The sequence below is a fragment of the Xenopus laevis genome, chromosome 6L, assembly GCF_017654675.1.
Source record: "Xenopus laevis strain J_2021 chromosome 6L, Xenopus_laevis_v10.1, whole genome shotgun sequence".
NCBI lineage: Eukaryota > Metazoa > Chordata > Amphibia > Anura > Pipidae > Xenopus > Xenopus laevis.
In genome coordinates, this window is record NC_054381.1 from 67,673,295 (window position 1) to 67,694,392 (window position 21,098).

The window sequence follows — 21,098 nt, forward strand, 5'->3', positions numbered from 1 at the left end:
TTCATATTATTTAATAAAAATGTATCTCTTGTGTTTTTTTTTAATTGTGAGCTTATTAGAAGTATAAGAAGCCACAAAAATATACAAATAGGAATTTTGATAATTAGGCCTACCCCAGTCACTAGGAAAGGGGTGTATTAATATATCTGAATATTATTGGCATACGTGTGATATTTAAAGCTTATTGAATAAAACCTCCCAAAGAGCGAATTTAAAGGTAGGTCAACAAAGCACCAAGGACAGAAACCTAAAGCAGCAGTAAAGACAGGAGTTTAATAGAATATGCTTGTTATGATTGCTTACTACAAGGTTACTCCAAAAACTTAAGGCAAATAAACGTTCTGAAATTGTATAAATCATTGTTCAGAATGTATTAAAAATCATCAATATCTGTGCAAAGTTCTCAAACTAAATGCCTATGTTGTTTTGTATATGCCATTTATATATAGATATAATCTTTGGAGGCCTGAGCTATCCACAAGAAAAATATCTCAAGAAAGACACTCAATGTGGAATGTACAACAAGCAGTGAATATGTGCTGTAGCTACCCAGGCAAAGCACCAAATTGTCACTTCTCAGTACCACATTTCCAAGCAATTTGCATTACATTGATGATGCAAATCAACAGGAAGCATTTGATACACTACTAACCTCTTATTGGCTGATATGGGATACTGTGCCTTGACCAGGCATTGCTTCAGTTATTGCATTGTCCCTGACAAGTCCCATACATTATTTTATATTTATGATTTTATCTTAGAGCAGAGGCATACTGGATGTTTTGTTTGCTTTGAAAAGCAACAGTAGCTAATAAAATCATTTATGCCCTAAAGTATTTGAGACAGTATGCATCAGAATATTTTTTTTTTTTAAATTTGGTTATCTAATTCTAAACAGTGCTCATGTGAAAGTTTTTACATTTTTACAGACGGTATCAGAAACTACAGAAGATTATGAAGCCCTGGTAAGGATCTGTGTGGAAAACCATCTGCTCTTTTAATTTTGCATGTTTAAAAAATCTTCCTTGGCTTGTGTGTGTGTTATTATTTTGGCCTGCAAGCATTCTTTTATGATCTTTATTGCATGGATTCTTTTGGGATGTGGGATTTTTTTTTAATTCTGCCTAAACCAGCAATAGATTTGTTAAAACTCTAATGGCTATAATAGGCTAAATATTTTCTTAATGCATGCTGTGTAATGCTTATTCGTCATCCTTGTGAAATATAAACTGTGTTCAGGTACACAATATAACTTCCTAGGTAAATTATACCAGTGGTGCTTGACAGGAAATGTGTAATGGATGAAACACTCACATGCTTGCATCACCCAGTTATCAGTAGGTCCAAAAATACAAAGTCATTATATTCACTTTTTTTGTTGATTTGCTTTTTGTTTTCCTTGTTATAATTTTACCCAGGATGTTAAAAACCTAAGTGCTGGAGATCAAAGATTTGTATTCTTTGGACAACATTTATTGCTGTCGCATGTCCATAACCAGAATATAACTTTGGTGACACTTCCACTGCAAGTTTTGTAAATGTCTGTTCCAGTTTTCCAAAATGTAAACTAGGAGCAAAGGATGTAAAAGATAAGATGAACATATTAAAGCTTGATTTCTAATAATCTAATCAACCAGAAAACGTTTTAAATGTACACGTGCTGGCAGTTTGGGTTTATCGAAGCTAAGGTTGCTGTGCTTTAAATATATTTTTATAATGTGTTTTGCACAAAATAACTGCACTGTAACAGCAAAGTATATATCAATATTTGCCTCTCCTCTCAGCAAGTATAACTGTAATTTGAGGTAATACAAGTGAGTCAAAAACATTTGCATCCACAGCAGTGAAGTAGGCAACAGATCCGTCAAAGACTTCAGTGCACATGTATGTTCCCATCTCATCCAAGAGCATCCCATTTCACAAACAGAAACGTGTTCACCCATCATGCATTACTAAATCCAAATGCAGCATGTGTTTGGTGTTTTGCTCAGCTCACAAGCACGACAAGCTGGTTCAGTTCTGGGCCAGTTTTGGAGAGGTAGCTGTTAACTATTTGCTCTTATTAGGAAATCATAGACCTGTATGCTTTACTTCTCCTGAAGTTGCTGCCTTATTTGCCCTACAGTATAGATTGTTATCTGGAAACCCATTATCGAGGAAGGTCATCTTCCATTTAAAAACAATTGTTTTTTTCTATGTATTAATAGAAAATCGGCCTGCTGAAATACACAGGCCTAGAATCATCCCCTACCTGAAATTACCCTTCTGTCCTGCCTGTACACGGAATAATTGGCGAGGACAGGAGATTATTCTCGTCCTGTGTATTTTAGCAGGCCGATTTTCTGCCCTGTCTGACCTTAGCCGTAAATAATCCTTTTCATGTTATGGGGGGGGGTAAACATCAAAAACATAATGTGTTTGCTTGTTAAGAATATTAATGATAATCATACTAAAAATTCTAAGATGAATTTCCACATTTAATTGATAAGTGGCAGTAAACATTAGAACATATGGAGACCCACCAACACACCCTGGCCTTTTCAAGGATGACATTGCTTGGTACCTTGTTAATGGGAATCAGCACCTCATCATGAATTTAATTGTAGAAAAGACCAGCACAACGAAACTAATGCCAAGAGAGACTTTTCAAGTGCTGACTAAGTAAAATGTACTTATATATAAAATATTAAAAATGTATATATTTAAATCTTAATCTTGCATATTTACACAATAAATACCCTGAGTATTGGCTCAGTTGTGCTGTTTTTTTCTGAGTAAACATTAGAAGCTATTATCATTGGACTGTTGGTTATCACATGAGTATATTGTCCATTGGTTATCACATTATCTATGTTGCCCATTTCGATAGTAAATGTTGACCTACAAATCCTAGAACCACATGAAGTCGCCCCGTGTTAAAATGCAACTCTCCTTATGTTGTTGATATGTCTTTTTTCTCAATGACGTTGTATCTCCTTTTTTTCAATGCTTTGAAATATTAATTTATAAACAACTATTTGAGAAGAAAAAAGTAGAGCTTTCAAACTTCTTGTATCAGTTAGCACAAGTATTTTTATGTAATGTTTAAATCTGATACATATGCCATAAAATAGTACAGTGCTGCAGAATGTTAGTACTTCACAAATACATATTAAAGGAGAACTCCAGAAAAACAGGAAAAGGAAAACTATACCCCCCAAACAATGTAGGTCTCTATAAAAAGATATTGCATAAAAAAGCTCATATGTAAAACCCTGCTTAATGTAAACAAACTATTTTTATAATAATATACTTTTCTAGTAGTATGTGCCATTGGGTAATCATAAATAGAAGAGCCAATTAACAGACAGAATTTTCTTTTGCTTCAACACTTCTTTCTGTTACAGTTAGAGTTGTAGTATTTCTGGTCAGGTGATCTCTGAGGCAGCACACAGACCATCACAAAATGGTGGTTCAAGGCAAGAGATCTAAAAGGGAAATGTTTACTTTAATATATATTCCAGCTTGGTAAGATTCTTTAATATGCTACTTAATATGATATAAACTATCTGTTGCTTAAGTATTCATTTTGGGGGTATAGTTTTCCTTTAAAGGGTTACTGTCTTCGGAAAACATGTTTTTTTCAAAACCCATCAGTTAATAGTGCTGCTCCAGCAGAATTCTGCACTGCAATCCATTTCTCAAAAGAGCAAACAGATTTTTTTATATTCAATTTTGAAATCTGACATGGGGCTAGACATATTGTCAATTTCCTAGCTGCCCCCAGTCATGTGACTTGTGCCTGCACTTTAGGAGAGAAATGCTTTCTGGCAGGCTGTTATTTTTCCTTCTTAATGTAACTGAATGTGTCTCAGTGGGACATGGGTTTTTACTATTGAGTGCTGTTCTTAGATCTACCAGGGAGCTGCTATGTGGTTACCTTCCCATTGTTCTTTTGTTTGGCTGCTGGGGGGAAAAAGGTAGGGGGTGATATCACTCTAACTTGCAGTACAGCAGTAAAGAGTGATTGAAGTTTATCAGAGCACAAGTCACATAACTTGGGGCAGCTGGGAAATTGACAATATGTCAGATTTCAAAATTGAATGTAAAATCTGTTTGCTCTTTTGAGAAATGGATTGCAGTGCAGAATTCTGCTGCAGCAGCACTAATTAACTGGTTCATTTTGAAAAAAAAAATTTCCCATGACAGTATCCCTTTAAGCTTTTTGAAAAGTAAACATAATTTCAAGCAACTTTGCAATCTACATCAATTAAAAAACATGTAGACTTTTCATGATTTTTCCCGAAGCCTAGCCCCCTGCTTTCCTGCTGATCTTTCTGACTACTTTGCCGAGCTGGCTGACCACTTTTCTGAGCTGGCTGACTACTCTTACTTTATATCAGCAGTCAGCTGTTCTCAGTCTACATCCTCCAAACCCCACAATTCCCTGCACACGTGATTTCAATAAGGAACAACATCACAGTGTAATGCATTGTGGGTTATGTAGTTCCTGCATGCTATATGTAAGCTGTTGAGAAGTTGTTACAATTTGTAAAGTGTTTTAGTCCCTCCTTCCCAACCAACTGTATTTCAGCATAGAAAATGGCATTTATTCCTACTTTTTGAAGAAACAGGTAACTGATGGGTATATTAAGGGTTTCTGTGTTATGTGGGCCTCTTTATCAAATTTTGGTTTGGAAGCCGGAGTTCCTCTTTAATAATGAAAGCTGTTCAGCCGTAACCATTATATCATTATATTATATCAGTGTTTTGGGGAACAGAGAACAGATTTGGAAAAACGACAGGACTACATCATGGCACAGTATTTTCTTTGACTCTGTAAATGTGTCTATTTTCACATTTCAGAGCTGTGGTAAAATATGCTTTGTTGATATGGACAGACGGGCTCCTTCTAATCACATAATCAAGGCTTTTGAAGTATCCCCCAAACTCTTAAAGATGAGGTGAGAAGGGGCCCCTATGCAGATATATCATCTAAAGTATATCTTATTACTTAGAGCTGTGAAGAGTAGATGTGAACTAAATGTTTATACAGGTGCCGTGAATGAAGTGATGGAATTCTTTAGCATTGAAACTATTTCAAATCTCTAATGTGCATATTGAGAAATCCAAAATGGGATTTTTTTTTTTAAAGTTCAGGACTGAAAAACTTCATACTATCACTCCAGTAGTTACAATTAACAAGCCCATTCAACTACAGCCAGCCACAGAGACTGTCCTTCCAGCATAAAGGGCAACTTGTTTTGAAATCCTAGGACTTTGATTAGTGATAGCCATTGGGTAATTAGCCCTCTGTGACTGCACACGTTTAAGCCTAAACCCAATATTGATTGATGCCTGCTTTGCTCAGCATAATAGAGCTTTAGCTTATTTTGTTGTGCTTAAAAGAATTTTTGTTTAAACAGTCGTGCTAAACAGACACATGCTTGCTTATTCTGTTTATTCCATTGCTCTCTGAAGTCTGGAAAAATTAACATCAGCTCATAAATTACCATCACATTGAATTTATCATCCAAGACTTCTCCATAGAGATGACTCATTTGCATTTTTGTATTCCAAATAAGCAACTGTGAATATGCATACATGCATTTGGTTCAGAGAGTTAACCATGTCCCACTGTTTCTTCATTTAGATGAAATGGTGACCACCATGATTGGGCCCATCACTTCTGGTTCTAGGTACCAAGACAGATATCAGTAACTAGCAGCATATGCACACAGGAGCATGTGCTACTTGTTGTAGATCACTGCTTTGGAACCAGGATTGATGTGACCAAACATGCAGTTCAGGCACTGTTATGGGGGGAAACCGGTTCAGAGACCCGTCGCAATTCATTTAGATAGGAAGGCAGTGCGCGCATTGCAAGAAAAATGGTGGGTTATGCCTATTTTATGGACTTTGCACAATGCCTTTCCAGTCATAAACTAGCAAGCAAGTCTTAGAAGATAAAAATTCAGTATAAACCAGAGAAATGTATGTAGTATGCCTGGAACACATTTATTGTTACAGTAGTAGCAGAAAACCAGGCATGTTATGTGAGGAGGAGAATGAGTTGAGAGAAGCCTCACAGAATCCACTTCCCCCATTACTGTTTTAAATAAATCTAACACAGATCTAAGGGTAAGGCCAGACGAGGAGATTCGGGGAGATTTTGTTGCCTGGCGACTTATGGCCACGTTTTTTGTGCGACTATCTCCCCGAATTGCCTCAGCATTTTTCCACATAGGCTACAGCGCAAAATCGCCGCTTTACCCTAACACAGCATCAGAAGTAGCAGTATTTAGCACCACTGCAGCGTGCCTTTGAAAAATGACCAGTCTCAAGTTTTCAAAACAATTTTGTATTACTGTTTTTTTTTTTTTGCCCCACTGTGTATTTTCTGTGTTTTGTTTTTTTTTTAAAAGAAGTTGTCCACTTATATGGCACTTATATGGCTGTGTCACCCACCTATAGCACTTAATATCCCCCCAATATGTGTCTGTATGTTACCTTCCCATTTGTAATCTCTATGGGGCAGGGACCTCCATCCTTTTGTCTCCTTGATAATAAGCAGTTAATATGTATTGTAACTATACTTTATTTATGTTTATTGTATTTTTATACTTATTTGTACTTATTATTGTAATGACCCCCTGTTACTTATGCTTATTTTTTTGTTCTGCTGTACAGTGCTTTGCCCTCAAGTAGCGCTATACAAATAAAGATATAATACATACACACAAACAATGAAGTTCCATGTGTCCACAAAGTGTTTATACAATTCTTGTGCAGTTTAAATTTGTTCAGCTACAGTATTAGAAATTCACACTGTTATAGATAAACATACAATACCCATTCCTAAACTTTTTTCCCCTTAAATTGAAAATAAAAAACCAAAAAACTGAATGACTGGAGGCTAGCAGTATAGTAATCTTATGGAGATGTTTGGGGATAATGTTCTTCTGTGTCTTAGACTGCCCTTAAAAAAAATATATATATATATATATATATATATATATATATATATATATATATATATGTATATTATATATATATGTATATTTATATATATATGTATATTTATATATATATATATATATGTATATTTATATATATATATATATATGTATATTTATATATATATGTATATATATATATATATATATATATATATATACACACACACTGTATTTCAGTTAGACTGTGGCTGCATAGGTGAATGTTGCTCAGTCACAGATGGCTTTTTTATTATGTTGCAGCCTAAGGGGAACACTGCATATCAGTTTTTAGAGACTTACGTCTGCTCACTTGGTACTCTCATCTGACTTGCATTTAAGTTGAAATAGATCTACCCAATCAGCAGTGTAGTAAATGAGACTACACTAAAAAGGCAGTTTATCTGGCTCTGTGTTTATGAGGTTATTGCACAAATGCTGAGTGCATGTCTTGATTCTCTGCCATGAAGTACCCCTCCCAAATCTACACTTTCTCTTTATATTCTGTTTTACTGTAGGTATAAGTAATCAATCTTTTTTTTTAATCTGAAGATAAAAATTCAATATAAACCAGAGAAATGTATGTAGTATGCCTGGAACACATTTAGGGGCAGATGTAAGAAGGGTCGAATATCGAGGGTTAATTAACCCTCGATATTCGACCAGGAACTAAAATCGTTCGACTTCGAATATCGAAGTCGAACGATTTAGCGCAAATCCTGCGATCGAACGATCGAAGGATTATTTGTTAGATCGAACGATTAAATCCTTCGAATCGAACGATTCGAAGGATTTTAATACAACGATCGAAGGAATATCCTTCGATCAAAAAATCACAGGCAAGCCTATGGGGACCTTCCCCATAGGCTAACATTGACTTCGGTAGCTTTTAGCTGCCGAAGTAGGGAGTCGAAGTTTTTCTTAAAGAGACAGTACTTCGACTATCGAATAGTCGAACGATTTTTAGTTCGAATCGTTCGAGTCGAAGTAGTAGTCGAAGGTCGAAGTAGCCCAAAAAACACTTCGAAATTCAAAGTTTTTTTAATTCGAATCCTTCACTCGAGCTTTGTAAATCTGCCCCTTATTGTTACAGTAGTAGCAGAAAACCAGGCATGTTATGTGAGGAGGAGAATGAGTTGAGAGAAGCCTCACAGAATCCACTTCCCCCATTACTGTTTTAAATAAATCTAACACAGATCTAAGGATAAGGCCAGACGAGGAGATTCGGGGAGATTTTGTTGCCTGGCGACTTATGGCCACGTCTTTTGCGCGACTATCTCCCCGAATTGCCTCAGCGTTTTTTCCACATAGGCTACATCACATATCTGTTATAGTAGATATGTGATGCAACACTCAATTGTCAGGATCAGTTTTTGCCCCTCTGTAGGAGTGAAAATTCTGATAAAACTAGACTTTTCTTTTCTGTTTTTGTTCTTTATTTTTATTTCAACAATTTTTCCATCACAATTGTTACAATGATACCTGGAAATGTAGAAATGAAAAACAAAGTTGCAATGACCACCCAACATTATTACACTAAGAAAGGACACATAAGTGAAGTACAACTTTGGTTAAACATCACCCTTGTCGGGGAGATAAAACTATAAAATGAGCATGAGAAATATAATAATAGGAGATAAGAGGCCATAGAGGCAAGTAGAGGAACAGAGAAAGGAGAATTGGCAGATTCCAGACAACATGTGAGAAAATCAACAGATCAGTTAGTAGACTATCAGTCCAAAGGTACTGGATTTATTTTAGACAATTAGCTTAGCTTAAGTAGGACTTATGTTTTTTCAACATCTCATGGTCAGCCTTTTAAGAAATTTTGCATTTGTTAGAAATCTCTACATGGCTATTTCTAGCATTTTCTCGTCGTGTATTTTCCATGTAGGGTTTTTTTGTTTGACCTAAATAAGCACGGAACATCATAAACTGCAATACCTAAGCTATTTGTAGTCTTTGTTTTTAAGCTGACATACATGTGCTTTCATTTACTGTACTAAAGAAGATTCTTTTCAGGACTTCATTTTGTCCCTGGCTTGTTTTTGCTCTTCTCTAGCTTTATGTACCCACATCCTAGTAACTGCTATTCCTCACTTTTAAAAGTGTACTCTTAACATCCCTCAGCTTTTATAAATATTTTTCAAGGCCCAGATTACATGTTATGTTTTTTTTCAGTTTTGGAGAAATGCTATCCTTTACATTGACTGCATTTGTGGAGCTGATGGATCATGGCATTGTGTCATGGGACACCTTTTCTGTGGCTTTTATTAAAAAAGTGAGTGACAGTCTAGTGAATATTATTATGTGAGCACACACAAGATGCTATTAAGAATGGGCAAGTTTGCACCTGGGCAGTAACCCATGGCAACCAATAAAAGTTTTACATTCATTGTTCTACCTGCAGCTTGCTTAAAATGCTGATTGCTGATTTGCTATTGATTACTGCCTGGTACAAATTTGCCCAGTGTCGATGAATGAGTCCCACTTTGTACAATTAGTACATTTTAACAACTAGGCCTCAGGATCCCATAGTGTCAGAATATTGCTTTAAGGGGAGGCTATTTTAAAAGGAAATGTTAAAACTAAGTAAGCTTTATCAGAAAGGTCTATACAAATACACCAGTAACCCCTCAAAGTAATGCTGCTCTAAGTCCTCTGTCAAAAGAAACACTGCATTTCTCTTCTATTGTGTACACGTGGGCTTCTGTATCAGATGTCCCCCTTCCATCTTAAACTTCCAGGACAGGGCATGAGCATGCTCAGTTTGCTCCTTTCCCCCTCCTTCCTCCCCTCCCTGCTGTAAACTGAGCCCAGAGTTATGAGTGAGCAGGGAGAGATTCAGTCAGGAAGTGATGTCACAACAAGCTAATATAGCAGCTGCTATATGGTAAAGAATTCTACAGAATAAATATAGTGGTATAGCTTGCACTATTGTGGCTAATCTATTGCCAACATCTGCCTCAGTAGCTTTGGTTCAGCTTGAAATGTTACATATGTTCTGACCAACAGCAACCAACAAGATTTTTGCTTTTGAACAGGTGACCAACAAATGCTACCCATTGACTGATTTGACTTGAAAAATTATTTTTTCTTTTTTTTAACATAACATTGTGACAGGTGTTAGAAACCCAAAGCATCCAACTATGAGGTAGCATCTGCTGGAGAGCTGATTGAAAGCAATTGTCTGATTGCTGTGAATTACTAGACTGGAACAACATTTGTGAATGTTAGTACATAACAGAAAAGTCCATTATTAAGGACGATGGTTAATAGGTTTAGGCGTGCTCACAGACTGGCTTCTAGTCACAATGCCACAGAACAGAGTTTAATCGTATAGTCCGGCTTTCTCTGGTACACTTAAGATCAGAAATGGATTAAGAACTGCAACTTCCTATGAACTAGCTGGATATTTAAATCATGGTTTCATCACATCCAAAATACACAGTTATAGTAGTTTTAGGAAACCATAAAACCCTCCTTGTTACGTATTGTACAGCAAGATATCTGTTGCAGAAGTCATTGATATTTTCATAAATGCTTTGTGGTGAAGTATTTCTAGGGTTTTGATCAATTTTTATGAATTTGCATCTTATATTAGCCTGTTCATGATCAGTGTACAGTTACTTTGCAAATGTTATGGTGTGTGTGCATATATATGTAATTATTTCCACACACATAATAATCTTTCGAAATGCATTGATTTCAATAGGCATCAAAATTATTTGCGTCTGGTGAATTTATCCGCCCATTACTACTAGCAATAACTTAAATATGTTTTGATTTTTTTTGCAGATAGCCAGCTTTGTAAACAAGTCCGCAATGGATGTCTCCATATTGCAGCGGTCATTAGCCATCCTTGAATCAATGGTTCTGAACAGCCATGATCTTTATCTAAAAGTTGCACAGGAGATTACTATTGGACAATTAATTCCTCATCTTCAAGGGTAAGTTCAAAGGAACAAGCGTTGTTGTTTTTACATGTTTGTAATAAACATTCACTTAATCATGGGAAAATGCGAATAAAGGAATTTTACTGCAATTTATAAGGGATGGCATTATTGAGTAATTTGTCACCTGCTGTAGCACACATCTTATCACAGGTGACATATAGTATCTTGATATTGCCCTTATAATGATGATTTTACATACAACAGATCATGTTTTTGCTCTGTTTTGGGTAACTCCATGTCTAGAAGAGGCTTTCCTTAAAATTGTAAAGCACATGGTATCCAATATTTTTTTTAAATAAAATGACCAAAACTGATCTTCTTCCCTGAGGTTTATCAGCTTTTGAGCCCAGTAACTTTTAGTTATGCCACTTCTCAGTAATAAGCAACTCAATATCTACCTAATTCAGAGCTGTAACTGTTTTACGTAGCAAATGGTCTCCTTTCTTATCTAATGTGACTTGTGATTTGAGGGGTGGGTTTACTTACACTGTACCTCTTATAAAGTGCAGGTATAGCACCCGCTGAATTTATTATACTGGTTTATGCAGTACTGTGTGTTTAAAGAACCCCAAAAGTTACTGGTATGTGACCTGTTATCCAGAATGCTCGGGACCTGGGTTTTCCGGATAATGTATCTTTTTGTAATTTGGATCGTCATACCTTAAGATTACTAGAAAATCATGTAAATATTAAATAAACCCAATAGGCTGGTTTTGCTTCCAATAAGGATTAATTAAATCTTAGTTTGGATCAAGTACAAGGTACTGTTTTATTATTATTATTATTATTATTATTACAGAGAAAACCGAAATCATTTTTTAAACATTTGGTTTATTTGGATAAAATAGTCTAGGGCAGATGGCCTTTCTGTATTTCAGAGCTTTCTGTATAAAGGGTCCCATACCTGTACATGTGTAGTTTCATGACTGGTGTGCTCTTTTGCTAATTTTTTTTTTTAATTTCTTTTTTTTTTTTATCCACATATTTATCTTGGTCAACAAGGACAGATCAAGAGATTCAGACCTACACTATTGCAGTGATCAATGCACTTTTCCTTAAAGCTCCAGATGACAAACGACAGGTTTGTAATTCTGCGTTTTGGCCTTTATTTTAGCTGTGTCCAACAGGATTAATGACATACATTTGCATTCCATGTTTTTTTCTGGAGAGCTGCACTTAGAAAGCATTTCAGTAAACGTGGCACTCAACCTCAGATCTAGATACTTGAAAGCATAGGCAATATGTGGTGCTTTCTATTTAAAAGACATCTGGGACACAGGTTTTCTCGTGCAATCAAATCTGCATATTCCTTTGACATATTTTAATGTGTTTAAGCTCAGGAGGTAAGATACATATTGACACGTGGATGCATATCAGACAGGAAACCTGAATACAGGACAATTGACAGGACAAATGGTTTTACATACACTTAAATGGTGGAAAAAACGAAATACAGCTTAACTTAGTATTGGGACTGAATCGCCATCTGGTGGTAGTTAATATAACTGCTTTCTTACTGCTTGTGCACAGAGTATTTACCCAAAACACTGCCACTGTGCAACCAGACAAGATTTTTTGAATAGTTAGTAGGCAACAGAAGCTTTAGTATGCAATATTTTTTTATATGGTGTAAGATAGATAGAAATATATAACGTATATTTCGGCAATGCAAAAAAGGCTTAGGACATACAGAGAAAGGCCTAGGAATTATACAGTGTTGCCAGAGCAGACAGGCTGAAATACCACAATATAGAAAATATCACAACTTCAACATATATATATATATATATATATATATATATATATATATATATATAGTGGGACAGCACTCCAAGGATTTGAAGACAAGGATATAATGTCAAGAAAGTGAGCAGGTTTATTCAATCCGACGTTTCAGTTCCACACAGGAACTTTCTTCAGGGAAATACAGAACAAAGTGCACAGTGCAGGGTTTAAAACAGCATAATGGCGCCAAGTCTGGTTGCTAGGCAACCGTATGTAACATGAAACATGCAGAGCTTAGTGAAAAACTAACTGGTGTAAAACATGGTGGTTTAAAACAACAGTACAGACCTCCTCGCTGGGTATAAGGCAGAAACAGAGAGTAGGGAGTAGTATAAGCATAAATGAATGTACACAGAGCTAGGGGGCGTGTCCAGACGCCCAGGCAGTGATCAGTGGAGGTGGTGGCCAATCAGGAGACAGTGGGGCGGAGCAGAGTGTTCGGCCCGAAGGGAACACCCACAGGTAGTGACAACAGTCATTCCCTGGCAACCGCAGGCCGGAATTTGCATAGCAGGTACTCGGGTGTGTAGCAGCATGACAGTAACACACTCAAATGAGTGCGAATACTCTCAGGTCTGCGCATCACTCCCCACCTACATCCTGGCACCGGAACTTTATTCTGCTAAAGCAGCCGCACCACCTTCCTGTGTGCCCATGTACTGAAAACCTTGTGTCGCTCATGTGTAAGGAGCCAAACCTTCCGCTCCTTCGCCCGATACTCCCATAGCAGTGTCGGACTGGCCCAGCGGGACACCGGGAAAAAACCCGGTGGGCCCCGACCCTCGTGGGCCCCCGCCGGGCCAGGCCCCCTCCCCCGATGCTTGTTTTTTGAAAAAAAAAAGGATCTTCGTGGATGCGCAGTGTGCGCATGCGTGCAGACGCAGCGCCGTGCGCGCATGCGTGCAGACGCAGCGCCGTGCGCGCATGCGTGCAGACGCAGCGCCGTGCATCTCTACTATATATATATATATATATATATATGTACCATACACTAACAATCTGAAACAGACACAACACCAATGCACAAATACTTAAAGGAAAACTATACCCCCAAAATGAACACTTAAGCAACAGATAGTTCATATCATATTAAGTGACATATTAAAGAATCTTACCAAACTGGAATATATATTTAAGTAAATATTGCCCTTTTACATCTCTTGCCTTGAGCCACCATTTCGTGATGGTCTCTGTGCTGTCTCAGAGATCACCTGACCAGAAATACTTCAACTCTAACTGTAACAGGAAGAAGTGTGGAAGCAAAAGACACAACTCTGTCTGTTAATTGGCTCATGTGACCTAACATGTATGGTTTGTTGGTATGTTTGTGAGTACAGTGAATCCTACGATCTCAAGGGGCGGCCCTTATTTTTTAAAATGGCAATTTTCTATTTATGATTACCCAATGGCACATACTACTAGAAAAGTATATTATTATGAAAATGGTTTATTTACATGAAGCAGGGTTTTACACATGAGCTGTTTTATGCAATATCTTTTTATAGAGACCTACATTGTTTGGGGGGTATAGTTTTCCTTTAACACAATACTTATTCCTGCTCAATTAAAAACCTAGTTGTGCACACAATGAATAATATGTAATATCTGTATAGCTTTTGTGGCCTTGTTCTATACAGTTAGCTTTGTTCAATAGTTCTAACCCTTATCTTACCTGTCTATCCTTAATTTTGTCCTTAAATCTTAGCATTACATAGAGGACAATATTGACATCATTGATTTTCCTCTAAGTGTAAGTTTTCCATGTTTTGTTTAGCTGATTTGGAGTGCCCACTCTACTTATTATTATGTGCTGTAGTGTATCTCGTCAGTCAATCAGTGTGAAATGTTGACTGATCCACTATGACTGGTTTTAGGAACCACTGATTTTTTTTTTTTTCTTGTATACCATTTTTTTCATTTACTTAAATATTTTTTTGCATGTGTGTTAAATTTTATTATAATAAAAATTGCTTGATTTAACTTATTTTACTTATTAGCTAAGATGCAAAAAGCAGGGAGTAGAATAACCCCTGGATGTACTGAAACCCAGATTGCACAATAGAAGAACCACCTTTGCATATTCTGCAGTACTGTACATAAGGCTACACAATAACTGGCATACAGACAAACCAATACAGGCTGTAATTAGGATATTTTAACTTCTAGTCTTATAAAAGAGAAGAAAACATAATATACATAATTCTGATCATTAGAAAGAAAGACTACTTCAGGCAATGTCAGTTAGATCTTTATCCATTTCAAATATTTCCAAGACAATTCAGAAATATTGTGCAATCAAAGGTACAGTAAAACAGCCACAGTAAAAAGGAGCCAAATAAATCCTTTTGGCCATTTTATTATTATTTTTTTTAAATTTATGTGTGCGAACTGTACTTAATATTAATAGATGTTATGCATTTGTCCAATAATAATGTTTCCTTGTTTTTGTTCTAATAGGAAATGGCTAACATATTGGCCCAAAAGCAGCTCAGGTCTATCATCTTAACGGTATGCATTAATAACATTTTCTCTTTAGTTATATAAATAAATGGTAAATAAAGGGAATTTGTACATATTTTTATTTATATATTTAAATGTGTTTCACATACTGTAAATGTATATCTAAACTATTTGTGTTTTTCTTTGTATCCCATTACTTCTGTATTCCAGTAGCCCTGCAGGGAATGATGGCCTATATAAATAATAATAATATTTGGTATACAGGACTTAACAGACCAGCAATCAAAACAAAAAATATTTCCTTTAACCCCATTGTATTCTGCACAGCTTACCTTTTTGACCTTTTCAGGTTGAATGGTTGCCCTCATGACTACACAGTACTCATTTATATAAAATTGTAGTACTGTTTCTGAAGCAAACATTACATTTTTAACAGTGGAGGGTTACAGTACATTATATTTGAATGCAAATAAAACCCCTTAGTGTTACTGTTACTGGTCCTTTATGTTGTTCACATGCCTTTGCCATTATACATTTGTTTACAAAACAAATATCCCGTCCCATAAAACTGAACTCATTATCTTCCGTATGCTAATCCAACAAGTTATTTTAAAAGATTTTTCTTCTTCCCCAAGAAAACATACTGAGCTGTACTACAATATGATGAATATTATTTGCCCTACAAACCACTTGACTCAGGGGTTTTAGGGTAAATCATTGTTTGCTTATGAAAGGTATATTCCGTATTTTGCGCATTATCCCCTGAGTTATCTTTTAATTTGTAATTCTTCACTTCTTGGAATATACTCAGTGCCTGAGGTAACAATAGATATGTCTATTCCGTAGTATGTAAGTCTGTAGTTTTTTAAATTCATGTTTTTTATATATATATATATATATATATATATATATATATATATATATATATATATATATATATATATATATATATATATATATATATATATATATATATATATATATATATATATATATACACACTTCAATGGGGGATCAGCACTCACTGTGTGAATTCTGGCACCAAGATGACATCATAAGTCAATATTAGGAATGTCCCTGAAAACTTTTACTCCTTCTCTATTGAAATGGCTTGTGCAATATTTCTTCACACCACCAGGTGTCAGTGTTAATGTGATTTGTCCATATGAATGTGTGCATTTTCAAGGAATAAGAAAATTTGTACTTTACAAAAAACTGAAACAGTATCGTTTACATGCAAACAATAAAGAAACAACGTTACTTACAGAGATGTATGAGTAATATCTTCCTATTCAGACAAAAAATCTGTAAAGTTGAAAAATAAAGAACTTGAAAATTCTATGGAGTACATTAGTTCAAGAAACAGTTCAGTTGTAATTGTCCATTTAACCCTTTGGGGGTAACACAGTCCAACTCATAAATCCAAAAGGCTTCTCGTTTTAGTAACAGCTTTTCGAGATCACCACCCCTGGGCGGTTTAAGTATGTGATCTATGGGCATGCATTTAAATTTGACTGGATCATGTTAAGCTTCACGCCAGTGTTTGGGCAATGTCCTGTTTGTCAGGATCTACTTTCCTATCCATATCCAATACTGCCCTAATGCTGGCCCTATGCATATTGATTCTCTCTTTTAGCTGTTTTATGGTCTTGCTGCAATAAATGAGACCGCATGGACATTTGATGATATACACCACCATGGTTGTGGTGCATGTCCTCCTGTGTCTGATTTTGTATTTCTTACCCGTTCTTGGGTGTCTGAACTCAGTCCCCAATATTAATGTATTGCACACGACACAACCTGTGCATTTGTATATCCCGAGGCGAGGTGCCAGCCTATGCCAATGCATTTATGTTCGAGTTTGAGAAAAAGCACATTTATGGCCATGAAGCATTTAAGAGACACGGGAGCTTTTATATGCGCTTTATAGATGATCTATTTTTTCTTTGGACCGGTACAACAGAACAGTTGAAATTGTATGTGGACAGCCTTAATAAGCTTGATACACCGATTAGGCTTACGTTGAACTACAACATACAAGAGATCAGTTTCTTAGATGTTCAGAACTATAAGCTTAACAGGGGATTGCAAACTCAAATTTATACTAAAGTCACAGATAGAAACACGTTATTGCACTATACAAATCATCATCCTAATCACCTCCTTAACTCGCTCCCAAAGTCCCAAATGATGAGGGTGGTCCGGATTGATAGTGACCCCAAACAGAAAGAAAAGGATTTAGAAACAATGGGCAAGAAAGTTTTGGAAAAGGGTTATCCGCCAATATTGATTAAAGAAACCATTGAATTGGCCATGTCCATGGATCGTGAACAGTTACTAAAGAAAAAAAGCGAACCATACAGAGAGCGAGATAAAGGTGACGTACTATGTGAGCAAATTCAATCCCCACGGTAGTAGCATGAAAAAGCCTGTACTCAACTACTGGGATATGGTGGCCCAAGATGATGTGCTGGGTAAGTGTATTCCGTGCAAACCCAGATTCAGTTACTCTAGGAATACCAGTCTTAAGGAACACATGAGCCCTTCAGACCCAGTAGGGAAATATACACTATTCCAAATGCAACATTTTTTAACACCTCGCTCCGGGGTATACAAATGCACAGGTTGTGTAGTGTGCAATACATTAATATTGGGGACTGAGTTCAGACACCCAAGAACGGGTAAGAAATAAAAAATCAGACACAGGATGACATGCACCATAACCATAGAATTTTCTAGTTCTGTATTTTTCAAATTTTCTGATTTTTTGTCTGAATAGGAAGAAATTACTCATACATCTCATTAAGTAAAGTTGTTTCTTTGTTTGCATGTAAAAGTACAAAGTTTCTTTTTCCTTGAAAATGGACACATTCATATGGACAAAGCACATTAACACTGACACCTGGTGGTGTGAAGAAATATTGCACAAGCAATTTCAATAGAGAAGGAGAAAAAGTTTTCAGTGACATTCCTAATATTGACTTATCATGTCATCTTGGCGTAAGAATTCACTAATGGGGGAGGGTATTTAATTGTTACACTTATACTTCACATGTTTTTATTTTGCTAATTCCTTGTCGTTTCTGAAATTGTAGACTATATGTATTGAGAATTGTTTATTGATATTTCAAAATTTAGATGAATTTTGTGCAGCCTGTAGAGGGAGAAAAATGTAAAAGCTCAAATGGCTAGGCTCAGGTTTTCTTCTGATCTATCAGGTTTGATCTATCATTAGTTTTTTAGTTTTTAAAAAGAGTTCCTTTCTTTTACAGCATGTTATCAGAGCACATGGTCCCATTAATAATGAAATGGCACATCAGCTCTATGTGTTGCAAGTACTGACTTTCAATTTGCTGGAAGACCGAATGATGACCAAAATGGATCCCCAAGATCAGGTGAGCCATATACTGTATATTATGTGCATCATCATTGCATACAATTGCCAGTAGGTTTCAATACTGGATTAGGCCTTTATGCCATATGACAAATAGTGATACAATGGAGCATATTAAGGCACTCTTACTGTATTTGACATGCTTAATGGTTATAAAATGTACTTTTTAATGTGAAGGGTGATATTGAATTGTTTACACTACAAGGGGTTTATTTACTGGTACTATAAATCATTATGGTCAAATCAGACGTGGTCAGTCCCCAACAGTGAAAGGTATTATATTACAGTAAAAATGGATCAGTCAAATTTTGTGTTCTATTGATCAAGTCTATGTCAAGGAGAGTAGACTTGATCAATATTGATACTGAGTGAATCCACTCAGGTTTATATATATTTTTTTTTATCAAACAATGAGATCTAACAATTATAATGGATGTCAATTGAATTAATCACTACATAGTCAGTTGTAACATAGTTCATCAAAGGTTGAATGGCTGGCAAGATTCCCGAATCGAACATAAATCTGCCTTTAACTGAATATATAGGAATGCATGTAGGGAAATGTAATTTATTTATTTTGGTCACTGGATATTTAACCCTGTAACTGCAATTAACGCAAATACTAATATACATTTAGATCTCAAATCATTTCTCTGCATTACAATTTGATATATTTAGCAATATGAGGGAGAAATATGATTGACTTAATTGAAGTAATCACTATAGCCATTGCCTTTTTCTGTAGCTGTCCTTATTTGAAAACTTGCTGATCTTTCTTGGGTCATTTTACTAATAATGATTTCACAAATCTAGTGGTTCTTTTAAAAATGTTGCCATATTAATTTGCCTTTCAGTGATTTGACCTGAATTGCAAGGTATAATAGTGAACCAAGGGAAGACCAGGTTTTCAACAGACATATTCTTGCTGGTTGTGCCCAAACACATTTGTGTCTCTTAGTTAATATTTCTTAGAAGGGCTGCAGTTTTACTTACAAGTGTCCCCTGTGTCCAAAGCCATTTCTTCATTTATCAAAGGTCTATATATAAGATTTCATATATATGCATGTAGACAAGACTTAACTAAGCGCTCCACAAAGCTGATGATGTGCCTGTCAATAGGACTGCTCAAAAGATCGGATTGTGCTCCCAACCTTAAAGGGGTTTATGCATATTTTGTCAGCAGCAAAAATATTCTACAGACACAGTTAATAGAATTTTCCTTTTAAATAAAGAACCCACACTGTCCGACTTTCAGATATATGGCAAAGATGTTGTGAATTGTCACAGACAATCATTAAAATGTGTGTCACATCCTTCTCCTTTAGGCCCAAAGGGATATCATATTTGAACTTCGCAGAATTGCATTTGATGTTGAAACGGAGCAAAACAACATTGGAGGAAGTATAGAAAAGAGAAAATCAATGTACACCAGGGACTATAAAAAGCTCGGCTTTACTGTGAGTACTTGCTACCTTAATGGCATTATGCCAGTCATTGATGCTGTCCTGTTTCCCCATAAATGGCAGATTTTTCAGTCTGTCAGGAATGCGTAGCCTGTGATTGTCACACTTCCAGTGTTTTTCCTACTTTCATTGAAAAAGTACTACAGTAAAAATGTATATGGACTGACAGCTGACAGTTGCACAATGATAAACAGTCCTCAACAAATGTATGTTGCTTCATCCTTTTTGTAAAACAAAAAAAATGCATTGCCAAAATGTAACTGGCCAAGTGTCCATTAGTCTTGTGTAGCATTAGATGTTAAAAATTAGCTTGAGATTTTGCTCTGAAACATTGAAACATTTAGTTTGAGACCTAACATTTGTATAATAACATATATACGTGTATGTTCAGTGTCTAAGAGATGGTGCTTTTTTTTTTTTTGATTGTGACCTGCTTCAGGTTGCAAATAGAGCTGCACTGAGATAAACTGCACGGTTTAACATTCTCTTTTAAAGAAACTATGCATGATATTATCTTGCTTACAAGACTGTTTAAGCAATTCTATCAGAATTTTGAAGATATATTGATTCACTTATGAGTCTTATAAATGGAACAATTTGTTGGCTTATCATTATATATTGAATAGTGAGATTTGACCTATTGATTAGTCCCAGAGGGATCTGTAGCCAAGGAAAACTAATTTATTTGGAAGAATAGTCTATCTAGACCTCAGTTAAGCATGTCTTCAGTTGCAAAGTTCCCCTTATTTTACAGGTTGGCAAGATGTTGGTGCATTTATAGTGGTGCACTCTTAACTGCTTTACCCACTAAATGTAATGTGCAGTCCAGAGAGACCTCCAATGCGTTCTCAGCCACTTCATAAAACGCAGACTTTCCCATGCATAATTACTACAGAGCATACAGCAATATGTTGCAATACACTGGTAGACCTGTAATTTCTAGTGCACAGTTGCTTCCATAGCTGGTGCACTTGACGAGAATCTGGTGCTTGCCATATTGGTAGTATGCTGTAGCATCCTCACTAGGGTGATCTTTGACCCCCTTCTGCAAATTTAAAAATTCCAC

The 21,098-nt window shown here is 36.0% G+C and overlaps 1 protein-coding gene across 1 annotated transcript in view; it reads left to right on the forward strand.

The window, feature by feature from the left end:
- Positions 1-21,098, forward strand: part of elmo1.L (engulfment and cell motility 1 L homeolog) — a gene marked incomplete at its 5' end in the record, with an annotated part of 145,803 nt that overhangs the window by 12,775 nt on the left and 111,930 nt on the right. The window contains 7 exon segments of the mRNA NM_001096183.1: positions 930-965; positions 9,156-9,255; positions 10,773-10,924; positions 11,933-12,011; positions 15,173-15,223; positions 18,448-18,570; positions 19,895-20,026. Of these exon segments, the coding sequence (NP_001089652.1) occupies positions 930-965; positions 9,156-9,255; positions 10,773-10,924; positions 11,933-12,011; positions 15,173-15,223; positions 18,448-18,570; positions 19,895-20,026 (673 nt within the window).